Raw genomic sequence first — 20,000 nt, 5'->3', positions numbered from 1 at the left:
GAGGAGAAATGACATTTAAAAATATTAATGTTATTGGAAGTAATTAAAAACTGTTGATAGTGTAGGTTTTGGTGTTTTTCATTTTCTAAACAGTTATATAATGTTCTCTTGGTATGTATTTTGTATGTAATGTGAGATGGGGACATGTCAGAGACATTTTGTTAGTGAGCTCAGTGCCATTTTAAACAGTAAACAGTAAAAGGACTAAGTTGTGCAACACTTTACCCCAGCGACTCGGCGATCCCGTGATTGTGTGGATTGATAGCAGGGTAAGTGCACTGTCATGTTTACTGTCAGGTTTTATATCACGACAGAAAAAACCCTCGTCACCAGTCAATAAAACATTTGTGAATAAAACGAATGAGAGCAAACTGTTTTTCTGTCTATCTGGAGTCATTCATTTTCCTGTGATCTTATTTCTTCCCTGTCTCCAGCAGGCACGGGATGGATGATCTGACAAGAGGAAGAGAGGACAGTGAATGAAGACCGTAAAGAAAAGAACTACCGCAACTTTTTCAGTTTTATCTGCTCCAGACTGATGAGTGGATCTAAGGGTGCTGGACTGTTGGGCTGATAGACGGGAAGACAGGGGAAGACAGGGGAAGACAGGGAAGGGAAGAGAAGAGGGAAGACGTTGTGAGCTGAGGAGGAGACCCGACGTGTATGTTGGTCACTTGCAGTTGTTGCTGAGACTCACTCAGACGGACCATGTGGTTTTTGCCAAGGAGAAACTGTCTGTTCTCCTCTCAGCAGCAGGACCATGGGGTCTGGCATGGTGCCCACATACCCAGCTCCATCTCCAGCCTCAGCATCACCACGTCTTTCTGGATCCTAACTTTTTCCTGCTGCTTGGTGACCGTCCGAGGCCAGGCCTACCACCCCACTGTGAACACGCAGTATGGGAAACTCCGGGGGGTGAGAGTGCCCCTACCCAGTGAGATACTGGGACCAGTGGACCAGTATTTGGGGGTCCCGTATGCAGCCTCCCCAGTGGGGGAGAAACGCTTCCTGCCCCCCGAGCCGCCCTCCTCCTGGTCGGGGATAAAGAACGCCACCCACTTTGCCCCCGTTTGCCCCCAGAATATTCACAACGCCGTGCCAGAGATTATGATGCCCATATGGTTCTCCTTCAGCCTGGACATAGTGGCGTCTTACATACAGGATCAAAACGAGGACTGTTTGTATCTAAACATCTACGTTCCAACGGAGGATGGTGAGTGGGTCGGGTATACGAGTATTAAACCAAACTCTTTTCTAGCTCTTATTCTATCTCTCTCTGAGACTGTGTGTCGCTACTGTAGTGTGTGTGGTGCATGCCGTGTTGCCCTCCCTGTGCATGCTGTGTCTGTGTCCTCCAACACCACCATCTCCAGCATCCTCATTCTGACTTGATCTTCCATGGCAGACATCTATTTTCATCAACTCTCCCTTTCCATGCCACCGTTTGAGGTTCCTCTTTGTGTTGATTCAAAAATAACACCCCCAAAAAACAAAATATTACACAAAATGGTTGAAAAACCAATCAGATGTTGAAACAGATTGGGCCTAGTACTGTACCTTGGTGCACTCCCTTCCCTTACTGTCGTGAGTGTTCTGGGGAAATATTGATTAGCTATGAGCTATTAGACAATGATCTTCTGTAGGGTTGGTTGGTGAAATATTCTGGTACACTCGAGGCCTGTGGCATCAGACTAAACCATGTAAGACCCCTTACTTTCATATTCTTATCAAGAGTTTGTCTTTGCGGTCTTGGTAAACTATAGGTTACAAGTGCAACAGACAAAATAATACAATATTTTGACTGAAGACCTAGAGTAGCAGTCAAAAGTTTGGACACACCTACTCATTCAAGGGTTTGTCTTTATTTTTACTAGTTTCTACAATGTAGAATAATAGTGAAGACATCAAAACTATGAAATAACACATATGGAGTCATGTAGTAACCAAACATGTGTTAAACAAATCAAACAATATTTTAGATTTTTGATTCTTCAAAGTAGCCACCCTTTGCCTTGATGACAGCTTTACACACTCTTGGCATTCTCTCAACCAGCTTCATGAGGAATGCTTTCCAACAGTCTTGAAGGAGTTCCCACATATGCTGAGCACTTGTTGGCTGCTTTTCCTCACTCTGCGGTCCGACTCATCCCAAACCATCTCAAATGGGTTGAGGTTGGGTGATTGTGGAGGCTAGGTCATCTGATGCAGAACTCCATCACTCTCCTTCTTGGTCAAATAGCCCTTACACAGCCTGGAGGTGTGTTGGGTCATTGTCCTGTAAGTCCCACTAAGCGCAAACCAGATGGGATGTTTATGAAATTTTTTATTTACATTTACATTTTAGTCATTTAGCAGACGCTCTTATCCAGAGCGACTTACAGTAGAGTGCATACATTTTTATTACATTTTACATACTGGGACAAGGATATCCCTACCGGCCAAACCCTCCCTAACCCGGACGACGCTATGCCAATTGTGCGTCGCCCCACGGACCTCCCGGTTGCGGCCGGCTGCGACAGAGCCTGGGTGCGAACCCAGAGACTCTGGTGGCGCAGATAGCACTGTGATGCAGTGCCCTAGACCACTGCCCCACCCGGGATTTAATGTTTTATTTAACCAGGTAGGCTAGTTGAGAACAAGTTCTCATTTACAACTGTGACCTGGCCAAGATAAAGCAAAGCAGTGCGACACAGTCAATAACACAATAGAAAAAAAATAAAGTCTATATACAGTGTCTGCAAATGGCGTGAGCAGATAAGGCAATAAATAGGCCATGGTAGTGAAGTGATTACAATTTAGCAAATTAACACTGGAGTGATAGATGAGCAGATGATGATGAGCAAGTAGAAATACTGGTGTGCAAAAGAGCAGAAAAGTAAATAAAAACAATATGGGGAAGGAGTAGGTAGATTGGGTGGGCTATTTACAGCTGCTCAGATAGCTGATGTTTAAAGTTATTGAGGGAAATATAAGTCTACAGCTTCAGCGATTTTTGAAATTCGTTCCAGTCACTGGCAGCAGAGAACTGGAAGGAAAGGCGGCCAAAGCAGGTGTTGGCTTTGGGGATGACCAGTGAGATATACCTGCTGGAGCGCGTGCTACGGGTGGGTGTTGTTATCATGGCCAGTGAGCTGAGATAAGGCGGAGCTTTACCTAGCATAGACTTATAGATGACCTGGAGCCAGTGGGGAAAAACGGATGGCACTGTGATAGACTGCATCCAGTTTGCTGAGTAGAGTGTTGGAGGCTATTTAGTAAATGACATCGCCGAAGTCGAGAATCGGTAGGATGGTCAATTTTACGAGGGTATGTTTGGCAGCATGAGTAAAAGAGGCTTTATTGTGAAATAGGAAGCCAATTCTAGATTTTATTTTGGATTGGAGATGTTTATTATCAAATCAAAATCAAATAAAATATATTTATAAAGCCCTGCTTACATCAGCTGATATCTCAAAGTGCTGTACAGAAACCCAGCCTAAAACCCCAAACAGCAAGCAATGCAGGTGTAGAAGCAGGGTGGCTAGGAAAAACTCCCTAGAAAGGCCAAAACCTAGGACGAAACCTAGAGAGGAACCAAACTATGAGGGGTGGCCAGTCCTCTTCTGGCTGTGCCGGGTGGAGATTATAACAGAACATGGCCAAGATGTTCAAATGTTCATAAATGACCAGCATGGTCAAATAATATTAATCACAGTAGTTGTCGAGGGTGCAGCAAGTCAGCACCTCAGGAGTAAATGTCAGTTGGCTTTTTATAGCCGATCATTAAGAGTATCTCTACCGCTCCTGCTGTCTCTAGTATTATGAGTCTGGAAGGAGAGTTTACAGTCTAACCAGACACCTAGGTATTTGTGGGCGGGTGCGGGCAGCGATCGGTTGAAAAGCATGCATTTAGTTTTACTAGCGTTTAAGAGCAGTTGGAGGCCACAGAAGGAGTGTTGTATGGCATTGAAGCTCGTTTGGAGGTTTGTTAACACAGTGTCCAAAAAAGGGCCAGATGTATACAGAATGGTGTCGTCTGCGTAGAGGTGGATCAGGGAATCACCCGCAGCAAAAGCGACATCGTTGATATATACAGAGAAAAGAGTCGGCCCGAGAATTGAACCCTGTGGTACCCCCTAGAGACAGCCAGAGGTCCGGACAACAGGCCCTCCGATTTGACACACTGAACTCTGTCTGAGAAGTAGTTGCTGAACCAGGCGAGGCAGTCATTTGAGAAACCAAGGCTCTTGAGTCTGCCGATAAGAATACGGTGATTGACAGAGTCGAAAGCCTTGGCTAGGTAGATGAAGACGGCTGCACAGTACTGTATTTGATCGATGGCGGTTATGATATCGTTTAGTACCTTGAGCATGGCTGAGGTGCACCCGTGACCAGCTCGGAAACCGGATTGCACAGCGGAGAAGGTACGGTAGGATTCGAAATGGTCAGTGATCTGTTTATTAACTTGGCTTTCGAAGACTTTAGAAAGGCAGGGCAGGATGGATATAGGTCTATAACAGTTTGTGTCTAGAGTGTCACCCGCTTTGAAGAGGGGGATGACCGCGGCAGCTTTCCAATCCTTAGGGATCTCGGACGATACGAAAGAGAGGTTGAAGAGACTTGTAATAGGGGTTGCAACAATGGCGGCGGATCATTTTAGGAATCGAGGGTCCAGGTTGTCTATCCCAGCTGATTTGTACGGGTCCAGGTTTTGCAGCTCTTTCAGAACATCTGCTATCTGGATTTGGGTGAAGGAGAAGCTGGGGAGGCCTGGGCAAGTAGCTGCGGGGGGTGCGGAGCTGTTGGTCGGTGTTGGGGTAGCCAGGAGGAAAGCATGGCCAGCCATAGAGAAATGCTTATTGAAATTCTCGATTATCGTGGATTTATCGGTGGTGACAGTGTTACCTAGCCTCAGTACAGTTGGCAGCTGGGAGGAAGTGCTATTATTCTCCATGGACTTTACAGTGTCTGGAGTGAACCAAGGGCTATATCTGTCGTGGAATATTCTAATCAACTGAGAGAGACTGTTATTTCTTCAAAAAATCATCTTGATTTAATATTGATTAATTATTGAAATAATAAAGCTGGTCGATCCCATACTCAGACATCTGGAATTTGTCAAAAGGTTAGGATTTGTATGTGAGAAAGGAGTATCCCCCAGCCAGATAGCATTTACTGTGAAGACTTTTCCAATTGTATAGAAAGCAGGCCCAGGCCCCTAAGACAAGGTTCCTCGCATCAGCTGTCCACACCAGAAACATTTCCTCCCTGGTACCGTATACAAATACCAACTCATTCTATAGAGTGCAAGCTGTAGGTTTTGTCACCAAGTCATCATAAATCAATTGCTACCGCCAACCCCCAGAAGCCTAACTCAGTCCAACAGAAACAGATGAGAGAGTACTCATCAAACCTTATTTGATGCATAAACAGTATTAAAATCTAATCTTGTAATTTTTCTACCATAGATGGCGTATCGCTGCAGAATACTGTGATAGCCATGCTGGTTAAATGTGCCTTGAATTCTAAATAAATCAACGATAGTGTCACCAGCATAGCACCCCCGCACCATCACACCTTCTCCTCCATGCTTCGCGGTGGGAACCACACATGCGGAGATCATATGTTCACCTACTCTGTGTCTCACAAAGACACGGTGGTTGGAACTAGAAATCTAAAATTTGGACTCATCAGACCAAAGGACAGATTTCCACTGGTCTAATGTCCATTGCTCGTGTTTCTTGTTCCAAGCAAGTCTCTTCTTCTTATTGGTGTCCCAGCTGCCCACTTGCATCTATTCGACCATGAAAGCCTGATTCACACAGTCTCCTCTGAACAGTTGATGTTGAAATGTGTCTGTTACTTGAACTCTGTGAAGCATTTATTTGGGCTGTAATCTGAGGTGCAGTTAACTCTAATGAACTTATCCTCTGCAGCAGAGGTAACTCTGGGTCTTCCTTTCCTGTGGCAGTCCTCATGAGAGCCAGTTTCATCATAGCGCTTGATGGGTTTTGCAACTGCACTTGAAGAAACTTTCAAAGTTCTTGAAATGTTGACTTAAACGTTGACTTACATCAAATCAAATCAAATTGATTTATATAGCCCTTCGTACATCAGCTGATATCTCAAAGTGCTGTACAGAAACCCAGCCTGAAACCCCAAACAGCAAGCAATGCAGGTGTAGAAGACTTAATGATGGACTGTCGTTTCTCTTTGCTTATTTGAGCTGTTCTTGTCATAATATGGACTTGGTAATTTACCAAATAGGGCTATCTTCTGTATACCACCCCTACCTTGTCACAACACAACTGATTGGCTCAAATGCATTTAGAGGGAAATAAATTCAACAATGAACTTTTAACAAGCCACACCTGTTAATTGAAATGCATTCCTGGTGACTACCTCATGAAGCTGGTTGAGGGAATGCCTAAAGTGTGCAAAGATGTCATCAAGGGTGGATACTTTGAAGAATCTCGAATATAAAATATATTTTGATTTGTTTAACACTTTTTTGGTTACTACATTTAAAAAAAAATGTATTTAACCTTTATTTATACAGGCATTTCTCATTGAGATAACATCTATTTTCCAAGAGAGACCTGGTCCAATAGCAGCAGCAGGAACAAAGTTTCAGACACAACAACTTACATACATTAAACAAAACTATAGACACACATACAGTACAACAGTTACATATTACGTTAAAAAACACAAAAGTCTTGACTAAAAAAACAGCTGTCCTGAAGACAATTACACTCTTCTGTGATATATACATCGATCAAGTGTTTAAACTCCACCAACGAAACTAGATCATCAAATGTTTAAATCTTAAGGAGAGAATTCATGATTTCATATGTGTTATTTCATAGTTTTATGGTTGAAAATAGTACAAAGAAAGATAAACCCTTGAAAGAGTAGGTGTGTTCAAACTATTGACTGGTGCTGTACATTTCAATCCATTAAGACCCACACAGCGAAGCTTGAAATGGTAAGTTGTCCCAGTATCATAGTGATACAAAATATTGCATACAATTTCATTGTAATTGGAACAGTAAATAGTGTTGTCAGTGTGCTGGAGCAGGCATTGAGGAAACTACTGTGTGGTGGTAAGGGGTCTTATATAGAAGTGCATGTGAATATGGGCTTCTTGTGTTCCAACGTGCAGCAAATTCATTCCACCATTTTGGAATATTTCTGCAGAAACACCCCCAGTTACTCTCTGGACAGACCCTCTGTCGTTGTTGTTGTTGATGAGGAAGGGAGGGACGGGGGAAGGGGGGGGTTGGGGGGTTTGGGTTTGGCTCAATCTGAAGTTGTTGCATGTCACCTTCCAGGTCTTTTCCAGAGCCTTCTGTTATTTTGTAGTTTTTTTTATTCATTTTACAGTCAAAAGAATATCCAAGGAATGCGCCAGGAAACCCAACAAGAAAATGTGTAGAAAAGGAGGTATGTAAGACAGACAACACGGTGGGAGTGAAAGAGAACGAGACAGGAGAGAGAAGGCCTCCTCTCTAAAGCCAGATATCAGCACCTATCAACCCTCAAATCAAACTGCTAACTGGGATGAGCAGTTGACCTACAGTTCTCATTAACCTGGACGTGTGTGTGTGCGTGCGTGTGCGCGTGCGTGTGTGTGCGTGTGTGTGCGTGCGTGCGTGTGTGCGTGCGTTAAAGAAATAAAGGGGAAGTTGTTGGAATTCCCTGTAAAATTAAGTCCCTAAAGATTGAATGCCTTGCATGTATTTTTCATCAATAGGTTTGATTTTTCTATGAAAGCACTGTATTGTATGTATTTTATTTTACACACAACTTAATTGTTTATCAAAACCAATTCAAACGTGACAATGTGGATGGAATTGGTCCAACAAGTCAGTAATTGACAGCCTTCCAGGCTAAATCACGACGACAAACAGATCAATTCTTCTGAATGAAAATAACAAGGCTGATTCAATCAGAAGCAGAACTGCCAATTTAAAGTCATATTACACAAATTAGAGTTAAAGGGGCAATCTGTGATTGGTACATCCTTTTTTTCCGATTTAAATCAAATATATTGTTATTTGTTTTCTAATCCTGGATTGCCCCTTTTAAAGTTATATAAAACTAAATCAGGGTTGGAATGAGAGGAACTTCAGTCATTTTTGTGTTATATTCTCTGATCGAACATAAAGAATTATTGCAAATATTTGTCAAAGGAGACAAGAAAAGAAAGCCTTTGAGGCTGTTGATTACATCTTCACACAACAGTCGAGGAATGCATTCCAAATGGCCCTCTAGTCCCTATATAGTGGACTACTTTTGACCAGGGCCAATATTTGCCATTTGGGATGCTCTGAGGACAAGTTCTGTCTGGAAATCATAACTCACAACAAGCAAATATTCTCCTGCAGAGAAAAAGATGCATCATGGTGTTGAGATAGATTGGATTAGAGTCATTACACCTCTTGGAATTCATACAAACTTTCAATACCGCGAATGAATGGATACAAACCGTGATCAATATTCTGTAACTGTTATTTGCATTTGTCTGCGGCAACAGTAAGTTCTGTACTGTCATTTCCAGGAGCAACAGGTAAAGTTCATACATTTAATCACAGCAAAAAGGCCACGAATCTCATATTTGCCAAAATCCAGTTAATTGACCTATAAACATTGTCATTATCAGAAGCCTTAATATTAAAGCTCATATTGAACCTAAATTTAACGTTCTGTTAGTTTAAGCAGTCGGAAATCTCAGACACGTTACGTTTGAAGCTCAGCAATTAACCTCGCCTAGTGATCTTGCAGACGCACGCACACACACGCACACACACGCACATACACACACACACGCACACACACGCACACACACACACACACACACACACACACACACACACACACACACACACACACACACACACACACACACACACACACACACACACACACACACACACACACACACACACACACACACACACACACACACACACAGTCCCGCTCACTTTAGTAAACCAATTTAGTTTGAGACAGACGGAGCCCCCCCAGGCGTTTCTGAATTAGTCCCAGTAGTGGAATACACACAGAAATATCACTTTAATATTCAAACTCCACTTGGAAACATTTTCAATTAACTTCCTCATGTTTCGTAATGAGGAAATGGTTTATCATGTGTTTGCTATGTTACTTTTGTGACATATGATTGTGCTGAAGGGGTGACTGTGAATGTGTCTTAAATGACACCCTATTCCCTATATAGTGCACTACTTTTGATCATGGTCCATAGGGCCCTGGTCAAAAGTAGTGCACTATTTAGGGAACATGGTGCTATTTGGGACGTGCTTAGTGTGTTCCATACCCTCTCAGCATCCTCTTCAACACTAGAGCTGTAATTTTCTAGCTCATTGAAATGGAAAGGGTTGCTGGGACAGTTTAAATTGTATTCTGAAATGTTTCATTTGGAATAACTTTGGTCTTCGTCAAAGTTTGTTATCTAATGCATGGATATACAGCATTGATTATTATGTTGTGCTATAGTATGTTGAAAACTTCTCGTGATGCGAACTTTGTTAAACTTCAGCAAGTATGTTAATGAAATAATTGTATCTAGTCATGATTCTGCTCTAGAAGGAGTGTGAGGATAGTCAACATCAAATCAGGTCATTCCTTTTACAACAATGGGATTCTAGAGTGACATGATAATCCATGCAGTACATTCTAGAGTGACATGATAATCCACGCAGTACATTCTAGTGACATGATAGTCCACGCAGTACATTCCAGAGTGACATGCTAGTCCATGCAGTACATTCTAGAGTGACATGATAGTCCACGCAGTACATTCTAGAGTGACATGATAGTCCACGCAGTACATTCTAGAGATACATGATAGTCCACGCAGTACATTCTAGAGTGACATGATAGTCCACGCAGTACATTCTAGAGTGACATGATAGTCCACGCAGTACATTCTAGAGAAACATGATAGTCCACGCAGTACATTCTAGAGTTACATGATAGTCCATGCAGTACATTCTAGAGTGACATGATAATCCATGCAGTACATTCTAGAGTTACATGATAGTCCATGCAGTACATTCTAGAGTGACATGATAGTCCACGCAGTACATTCTAGAGTGACATGATAGTCCACGCAGTACATTCTAGAGATACATGATAGTCCACGCAGTACATTCTAGAGTGACATGATAGTCCACGCAGTACATTCTAGAGTGACATAATAGTCGACGCAGTACATTCTAGAGTGACATTATAATCCATACAGTGCATTCTAGAGAGACATGAAAGTCCACGGAGTACATTCTAGAGGGACATGATAGTCCATGCAGTACATTCTAGAGTGACATGATAGTCCACGCAGTACATTCTAGAGGGACATGATAGTCTATGCAGTACATTCTAGAGTGACATGATAGTCCACGCAGTACATTCTAGAGTGACAAGATAATCCATGCAGTACATTCTAGAGTGACATGATAGTCCACGCAGTACATTCTAGAGTGACAAGATAATCCATGCAGTACATTCTAGAGTGACATGATAGTCCATGCAGTACATTCTAGAGTGACAAGATAATCCGTGCAGTACATTCTAGAGTGACATGATAGTCCACGCAGTACATTCTAGAGTGACATGATAGTCCACGCAGTACATTCTAGAGTGACATGATAGTCCAGGCAGGACATTCTAGAGAGACATGATAGTCCATGCAGTACATTCTAGAGTGACATGATAGCCCACGCAGTACATTCTAGAGGGACATGATAGTCTATGCAGTACATTCTAGAGGGACGTGATAGTCTATGCAGTACATTCTAGAGTGACATGATAGTCCACGCACTACATTCTAGAGTGACAAGATAATCCATGCAGTACATTCTAGAGAGACATGATAGTCCATGCAGTACATTCTAGAGAGACATGATAGTCCACGGAGTACATTCTAGAGTGACAAGATAATCCATGCAGTACATTCTAGCGTGACATGATAGTCCATGCAGTACATTCTAGAGTGACAAGATAATCCGTGCAGTACATTCTAGAGTGACATGATAGTCCACGAAGTACATTCTAGAGTGACACGATAGTCCATGCAGTACATTCTAGAGTGACATGATAGTCCATTCAGTACATTCTAGAGAGACATGATAGTCTATGCAGTACATTCTAGAGTGACATGATAGTCCATGCAGTACATTCTAGAGTGACAAGATAATCCGTGCAGTACATTCTAGAGTGACATGATAGTCCATGCAGTACATTCTAGAGTGACAAGATAATCCGTGCAGTACATTCTAGAGTGACATGATAGTCCACGAAGTACATTCTAGAGTGACATGATAGTCCATGCAGTACATTCTAGAGTGACATGATAGTCCATTCAGTACATTCTAGAGAGACATGTAAGTCCATGCAGTACATTCTAGAGAGACATGCTAGTCCACGGAGTGCATTCTAGAGTAACAAGATAATTCATGCAGTACATTCTAGTGACATGATAGTCCACGCAGTACATTCTAGAGTGACAAGATAATCCATGCAGTACATTCTAGAGTGACATGATAGTCCATGCAGTACATTCTAGAGTGACAAGATAATCCGTGCAGTACATTCTAGAGTGACATGATAGTCCATGCAGTACATTCTAGAGTGACATGATAGTCCATGCAGTACATTCTAGAGTGACAAGATAATCCGTGCAGTACATTCTAGAGTGACATGATAGTCCACGCAGTAAATTCTAGAGTGACATGATAGTCCACGCAGTACATTCTAGAGTGACAAGATAATCCATCCACTACACTCTAGAGTGACATGATAGTCTATGCACTACATTCTAGAGAGACATGATAGTCTATGCACTACATTCTAGAGAGACATGATAGTCCACGCAGTACATTCTAGAGTGACATGATAGTCCATGCAGTACATTCTAGAGTGACAAGATAATCCATCCACTACATTATAGAGTGACATGATAGTCTATGCACTACATTCTAGAGTGACATGATAGTCCACGCAGTACATTCTAGAATGACAAGATAATCCATGCAGTACATTCTAGAGTGACATGATAGTCCATCCAGTACATTCTAGAGTGACAAGATAATCCATGCAGTACATTCTAGAGTGACATGATAGTCCACGCAGTACATTCTAGAGTGACATGATAGTCCATGCAGTACATTCTAGAGTGACATGATAGTCCATTCAGTACATTCTAGAGTGACATGATAGTCCACGCAGTACATTCTAGAGTTACATGATAGTCCATGCAGTACATTCTAGAGTGACAAGATAATCCGTGCAGTACATTCTAGAGTGACATGATAGTCCACACAGTACATTCTAGAGTGACAAGATAATCCATCCACTACATTCTAGAGTGACATGATAGTCTATGCACTACATTCTAGAGAGACATGATAGTCCACGCAGTACATTCTAGAGTGACATGATAGTCCATGCAGTACATTCTAGAGTGACAAGATAATCCATCCACTACATTCTAGAGTGACATGATAATCCATGCAGTACATTCTAGAGAGACATGATAGTCCATGCAGTACATTCTAGAGTGACATGATAGTCCACGCAGTACATTCTAGAGTGACATGATAATCCATGCAGTACATTCTAGAGTGACATGATAGTCCACGCAGTACATTCTAGAGTGACATGATAGTCTATGCACTACATTCTAGAGTGACATGATAGTCCACGCAGTACATTCTAGAGTGACACTATAATCCATGCAGTTCATTCTAGAGTGACATGATAATCCATGCAGTACATTCTAGAGTGACATGATAGTCTATGCAGTACATTCTAGAGTGACATGATATTCCACGCAGTACATTCTAGAGTGACATGATAATCCATGCAGTACATTCTAGAGTGACATGATAATCCATGCAGTACATTCTAGAGTGACATGATAATCCATGCAGTACATTCTAGAGTGACATGATAGTCCACGCAGTACATTCTAGAGTGACATGATAGTCTATGCACTACATTCTAGAGTGACATGATAGTCTATGCAGTACATTTCTACAATAGTACAGAACATGTTGATTGTGTGTTTCGGTTTCCGTCCCTCCTGTTACTTTCTTAGTAATTGTACAGTAATATGTGTCAGTGGTGTATGAAGTTATGGACTCCATTGAAACACCTCTAACAGTTGGACCTTTATATTGGAACAGAGTCATACACCCACCAGGGATCTGTTGGTACAGTATCTACAAACCTTTTCATTATAACAGCTATATTGTGAAGTTCCAATCTCTTCACGAACATGGATCCTCAAGAGGTACACTGATTAATTCTGAGGAAGAAGCGTGGCATTCGGCTTGCAATACAATGGTTGTATGATTGTTGCCAAGCAACAATAAGCAGTCGTGATAGGAGCGCGTCACGCCTTTGTCTTGTTTGTCACCTCTCAATTGAATGATTTCAGGTCCAATTCTAGACAATGATGTGAGGAGAAAAGGTCAGGTATCATTACAATGAAAATACATAAGGTTACATACTATATACTGAATGAGCCAGACTATACCAACATATGATGACACCGCTCAACACGTATAACGACACAAGGCGAGACCCAGATGCAGACACGGGAGGCAGATGGTTTGAGTTCTGATATTTATTTTAGTCCAAAGCGTAGGCAAAAGGCAGGTTGGGGACAGGCAACAGTTCATAACCAGAACAGAGTCCAAAACGGTACAGGGCTGCAGGCATGCGCGAGGTCAGGAGCAAACAGAATGGTCAGGCAGGCGGGCTCAGAGTCAGGACAGGCAAGGGTCAGGCAGGCGGGCTCAGAGTCAGGACAGGCAAGGGTCAGGCAGGCGGGCTCAGAGTCAGGACAGGCAAGGGTCAGGCAGGCGGGCTCAGAGTCAGGACAGGCAAGGGTCAGGCAGGCGGGCTCAGAGTCAGGACAGGCAAGGGTCAGAACCAGGAGGACGAGGAAAATAACAGAGACTGGGAATAAAACAGGAGCTAGGAGAAAAACGCTGGTTGACTTGGCAAAAAAGACGAACTGGCACAGACAAAAAAACAGAGGTATAAATACACAGGGGAAAATGGGGAAGATGAGGGGGGTGGAGACAAGCACAAGGACAGGTGAAACAGATCAGGATGTGACATCACTGCACACAAAGCATATTGTTTTCTTTTTGTTCAGAATCTTCAAGCACCATTGGCGCTATTTTAAGAATAGCTGCTGAAACTCCTGCTGTATTATTCAGACTGTGCAGTGACCTGCCTATTATAGACAGAGAAAACCTCACCACCCACTGTGAATAAATACCTGTCTGTCTGTGTCTTAGCCCAGAATGTGAAGAGGAGAAGGAGAGAGAAAGAGAGAGAGAGATAGGAATGGAGAAAGAGAGAGAGAGAGAGAGAGAGATAGGCAAGGAGAGAGAGAGAGAGAGAGAGAGAGACAGAGAGAGTAAGACAAGATAGAGATAGAGGCAAGGAGAGAGAGAGAGAGAGACAGAGAGAGTAAGACAAGATAGAGATAGAGGCAAGGAGAGAGAAAGAGAGAGAGACAGAGAGAGAGAGAGAGAGAGAGAGAGAGAGAGAGAGAGACAGAGAGAGTAAGACAAGATAGAGATAGAGGCAAGGAGAGAGAGAGAGAGACAGAGAGAGTAAGACAAGATAGAGATAGAGGCAAGGAGAGAGAGAGAGAGAGACAGAGAGAGAGAGAGAGTAAGACAAGATAGAGATAGAGGCAAGGAGAGAGAGAGAGAGAGAGAGAGAGAGAGAGAGAGAGAGAGAGAGAGAGAGAGAGAGAGAGAGAGAAAGACAAGATAGAGATAGAGGCAAGGAGAGAGAGACAGAGAGAGAGAGAGAGAGAGAGAGAGAGAGAGAGAGAGAGAGAGAGACAGAGAGAGTAAGACAAGATAGAGATAGAGGCAAGGAGAGAGAGAGAGAGAGAGAGAGAGAGAGAGACAGAGAGAGAGACAGAGAGAGTAAGACAAGATAGAGATAGAGGCAAGGAGAGAGAGAGAGAGACAGAGAGAGAGAGAGAGAGAGAGAGAGAGAGAGAGAGAGAGACAGAGAGAGTAAGACAAGATAGAGATAGAGGCAATGAGAGAGAGAGAGAGAGACAGAGAGAGAGAGAGAGAGTAAGACAAGATAGAGATAGAGGCAAGGAGAGAGAGACAGAGAGAGTAAGACAAGATAGAGATAGAGGCAAGGAGAGAGAGAGAGACAGAGAGAGAGAGAGAGAGAGAGACAGAGAGAGTAAGACAAGATAGAGATAGAGGCAAGGAGAGAGAGAGAAAGAGGGAGAACCCAATGAGCACAGACGTTATTCAATATCTATTCCACGTTGGTTTAACATCAGTTATTTGAAAGGTATTGGACACAATGTTGATTCAACCAGTGTTTGCCCAGTGGATAGGATTCAGACCGATCGAGAAAAAGAGAGAGATGTAAAAAGAGCTCGGAAAGTGAAGAACTGTACAATACCCTCTCTCTATGTCTCACCAGTCCTGGTCAGACAGCCCCAGGCTACAGAGACCACTGTCTCTCTATGTCTCACCAGTCCTGGTCAGACAGCCCCAGGCTACAGAGACCACTGTCTCTCTATGTCTCACCAGTCCTGGTCAGACAGCCCCAGGCTACAGAGACCACTGTCTCTCTATGTCTCACCAGTCCTGGTCAGACAGTCCCAGGCTACAGAGACCACTGTCTCTCTATGTCTCACCAGTCCTGGTCAGACAGCCCCAGGCTACAGAGACCACTGTCTCTCTATGTCTCACCAGTCCTGGTCAGACAGCCCCAGGCTACAGAGACCACTGTCTCTCTATGTCTCACCAGTCCTGGTCAGACAGCCCCAGAATACAGAGACCACTGTCTCTCTATGTCTCACCAGTCCTGGTCAGACAGCCCCAGAATACAGAGACCACTGTCTCTCTATGTCTCACCAGTCCTGGTCAGACAGCCCCAGAATACAGAGACCACTGTCTCTCTATGTCTCACCAGTCCTAGTCAGACAGCCCCAGGCTACAGAGACCACTGTCTCTCTATGTCTCACCAGTCCTGGTCAGACAGCCCCAGACTACAGAGACCACTGTCTCTCTATGTCTCACCAGTCCTGGTCAGACAGCCCCAGAATACAGAGTCCACTGTCTCTCTATGTCTCACCAGTCCTGGTCAGACAGCCCCAGAATACAGAGACCACTGTCTCTCTATGTCTCACCAGTCCTGGTCAGACAGCCCCAGGCTACAGAGACCACTGTCTCGACCACTGTCTCTCTATGTCTCACCAGTCCTGGTCAGACAGCCCCAGAATACAGATACCACTGTCTCTCTATGTCTCACCAGTCCTGGTCAGACAGCCCCAGAATACAGAGACCACTGTCTCTCTATGTCTCACCAGTCCTGGTCAGACAGCCCCAGAATACAGAGACCACTGTCTCTCTATGTCTCACCAGTCCTGGTCAGACAGCCCCAGGCTACAGAGACCACTGTCTCTCTATGTCTCACCAGTCCTAGTCAGACAGCCCCAGGCTACAGAGACCACTGTCTCTCTATGTCTCACCAGTCCTAGTTAGACAGCCCCAGAATACAGAGACCACTGTCTCTCTATGTCTCACCAGTCCTGGTCAGACAGCCCCAGAATACAGAGACCACTGTCTCTCTATGTCTCACCAGTCCTGGTCAGACAGCCCCAGGCTACAGAGACCAGCCAACTGTCATAATCTCCCCAGACGAGGACACTGACCAGCCAACAGTCTAGTTATACAGAGAGAAGTGTTGATTATCCACATCTCTTTCAGTCATACACACGAAGAGAGAGCTTTTAAAACATGTCCTTGATCCATCACAATGGGCTGAATAGAGCTTCTATAAAGGTATAGACCAGGGATAGTCAGAAGGGGCTGAATAGAGCCTCTATAAAGGTATAGACCAGGGATAGTCAGAAGTGGCTGAATAGAGCTTCTATAAAGGTATAGACCAGGGATAGTCAGAAGGGGCTGAATAGAGCCTCTATAAAGTTATAGACCAGGGATAGTCAGAAGAGGCTGAATAGAGCCTCTATAAAGGTATAGACTAAGGATAGTCAGAAGGGGCTGAATAGAGCCTCTATAAAGGTATAGACCAGGGATAGTCAGAAGGGGATGAATAGAGCCTCTATAAAGGTATAGACTAAGGATAGTCAGAAGGGGCTGAATAGAGCCTCTAGAAAGGTATAGACCAGGGATAGTCAGAAGGGGCTGAATAGAGCCTCTATAAAGGTATAGACCAGGGATAGTCAGAAGGGGCTGAATAGAGCCTCTATAAAGGTATAGACCAGGGATAGTCAGAAGGGGATGAATAGAGCCTCTATAAAGGTATAGACCAGGGATAGTCAGAAGGGGCTGAATAGAGCCTCTATAAAGGTATAGACCAGGGATAGTCAGAAGGGGATGAATAGAGCCTCTATAAAGGTATAGACCAGGGATAGTCAGAAGGGGATGAATAGAGCCTCTATAAAGGTATAGACCAGGGATAGTCAGAAGGGGCTGAATAGAGCCTCTATAAAGGTATAGACCAGGGATAGTCAGAAGGGGATGAATAGAGCCTCTATAAAGGTATAGACCAGGGATAGTCAGAAGGGGCTGAATAGAGCCTCTATAAAGGTATAGACCAGGGATAGTCAGAAGGGGCTGAATAGAGCCTCTAGAAAGGTATAGACCAGGGATAGTCAGAAGGGGCTGAATAGAGCCTCTATAAAGGTATAGACTAAGGATAGTCAGAAGGGGATGAATAGAGCATGTTTGTCATGCTTCAGTAAGTTGCGGTGACCAGGGCGTCACCGAGCGTTGACCACACAACAGATGACCTTCCTTAGTTTTTCCACCGCTGGCTGGTGCACTGTAATGTCCAGGCCTGGCAGGTATGGGCTAAGGTCACATGGACTGTAATGTCCAGGCCTGGCAGGTATGGGCTAAGGTCATGTGCACTGTAATGTCTAGGCCTGGCAGGTATGGGCTAAGGTCATGTGGACTGTAATGTCTAGGCCTGGCAGGTATGGGCTAAGGTCATGTGGACTGTAATGTCCAGGCCTGGCAGGTATGGGCTAAGGTCATGTGCACTGTAATGTCTAGGCCTGGCAGGTATGGGCTAAGGTCATGTGGACTGTAATGTCCAGGCCTGGCAGGTATGTGCTAAGGTCATGTGGACTGTAATGTCCAGGCCTGGCAGGTATGGGCTAAGGTCATGTGGACTGTAATGTCCAGGCCTGGCAGGTATGGGCTAAGGTCATGTGGACTGTAATGTCCAGGCCTGGCAGGTATGTGCTAAGGTCATGTGGACTGTAATGTCCAGGCCTGGCAGGTATGGGCTAAGGTCATGTGGACTGTAATGTCCAGGCCTGGCAGGTATGTGCTAAGGTCATGTGGACTGTAATGTCCAGGCCCGTCAGGTCCACAACCCTCATCAGGGTCTGTCTGTCTGGTCCTGTGTTCCTCTCCAATGACAACTCATTACCCTATATGGTGCTGTGTTCCTCTCCAATGACAACTCATTACCCTATATGGTCCTGTGTTCCTCTCCAATGACAACTCATTACCCTATATGGTGCTGTGTTCCTCTCCAATGACAACTCATTACCCTATATGGTGCTGTGTTCCTCTCCAATGACAACTCATTACCCTATATGGTGCTGTGTTCCTCTCCAATGACAACTCATTACCCTATATGGTGCTCTGCCACTAGGTGTGTTTGTCCTTATTATAAACTTGCAGTTAAATGCAGTTTCAATGTGAGTAGACAGTGCAGGTGAGCTTTGAAATCGATCTGCCATGGAGTTAACAGTTCTCCAGATGGTGTCAGAGATGACTGAGAGGCATACGGGGCACGTTAGCCTCTCTGCCCTTCAACGTTTAACCTCCTTCATCAGACAGGTTGAGACAAGTGGAGAGAAAACTCATTTTCAAGTCCTGTCGTTGATTGTCGGGCCACTCGACTGCCATTCCCATGCAGCTGCTCTTACGTACAGCTCTGCCATGTAACAGTGCTGCCATTCTCTAGCTGATTGCTGTTAAAGGCCTGAAACCCGTCCCTAGATTATACCAGTCACACGGAGAGAGAAATGGAGAGAGAGATAGAGAGAGGGAGTGAAGGAGAGAGAAATGGAAAGAGAGATAGAGAGGGAGTGAAGGAGAGAGAAATTGAGAGAGAGATAGAGAGAGGGAGTGAAGGAGAGAGAAATGGAGAGAGAGATAGAGAGAGGAAGTGAAGGAGAGAGAAATGGAGAGAGAGAGAGAGAGGGAGTGAAGGAGAGAGAAATGGAGATAGAGATAGAGAGAGGGAGTGAAGGAGAGAGAGAGGGAGAGAGAGATAGAGAGAGGGAGTGAAGGAGAGAGAAATGGAGAGATAGATAGAGAGAGGGAGTGCAGGAGAGAGAAATGGAGAGAGAGATAGAGAGAGGGAGTGAAGGAGAGAGAAATGGAGAGAGAGATAGAGAGAGGGAGTGAAGGAGAGAGAAATGGAGAGAGAGATAGAGAGAGGGAGTGAAGGAGATAGAAATGGAGAGAGAGATAGAGAGAGGGAGTGAAGGAGAGAGAAATGGAGAGAGAGATAGAGAGAGGGAGTGAAGGAGAGAGAAATGGAGAGAGAGATAGAGAGAGGGAGTGAAGGAGAGAGAGAGGGAGCATTTTTTAATAATATATTTGTATTGTTTATTTCACTTTTGTTTATCTATTTCACTTGCTTTGGGAATGTAAACATACGTTTCCCGTGCCAATAAAGCCCTGAAATTGAATTGAATTGAGAGAGAGAGAGAAGCCCACTGACCTGGGTTTGCCAGAGAGCTATGAAAACTGCAAAAGAGGCCCAATCCCCATTAGACTGTCTGGGGCATGGCTGACAGTAACTCAGTGTGGTAATCCCTTTGGCTGGCCCACTCACACTCAACCCTGCCTGGAGAGGAGGGGGGGTAGAGAATTAGAGAGAGAGAGAGAGATAGATGGGGGAGGGAGGAGTGGGGGGACAGCGAGAGGGGGGATGGAAAGGGAGAGAGA

General features: G+C 44.2%; 1 protein-coding gene across 6 annotated transcripts in view; it reads left to right on the top strand.

The window, feature by feature from the left end:
• LOC129858682 (neuroligin-3-like) overlaps positions 1-20,000 on the top strand; it is a gene marked incomplete at its 3' end in the record, with an annotated part of 492,031 nt that overhangs the window by 162,771 nt on the left and 309,260 nt on the right. For 2 of the 6 annotated variants that reach the window (XM_055927987.1, XM_055927985.1), the window contains 2 exon segments: positions 438-1,213; positions 7,366-7,425. In XM_055927987.1, coding sequence (XP_055783962.1) covers positions 709-1,213; positions 7,366-7,425 — 565 coding nt within the window. 6 annotated transcript variants of the gene reach the window in all.

The sequence above is a fragment of the Salvelinus fontinalis genome, chromosome 6 (assembly GCF_029448725.1).
Source record: "Salvelinus fontinalis isolate EN_2023a chromosome 6, ASM2944872v1, whole genome shotgun sequence".
Lineage (NCBI taxonomy): Eukaryota > Metazoa > Chordata > Actinopteri > Salmoniformes > Salmonidae > Salvelinus > Salvelinus fontinalis.
Note: the sequence above shows the minus strand (reverse complement) of the source record. Positions and strands in the feature narration are given on the sequence as shown.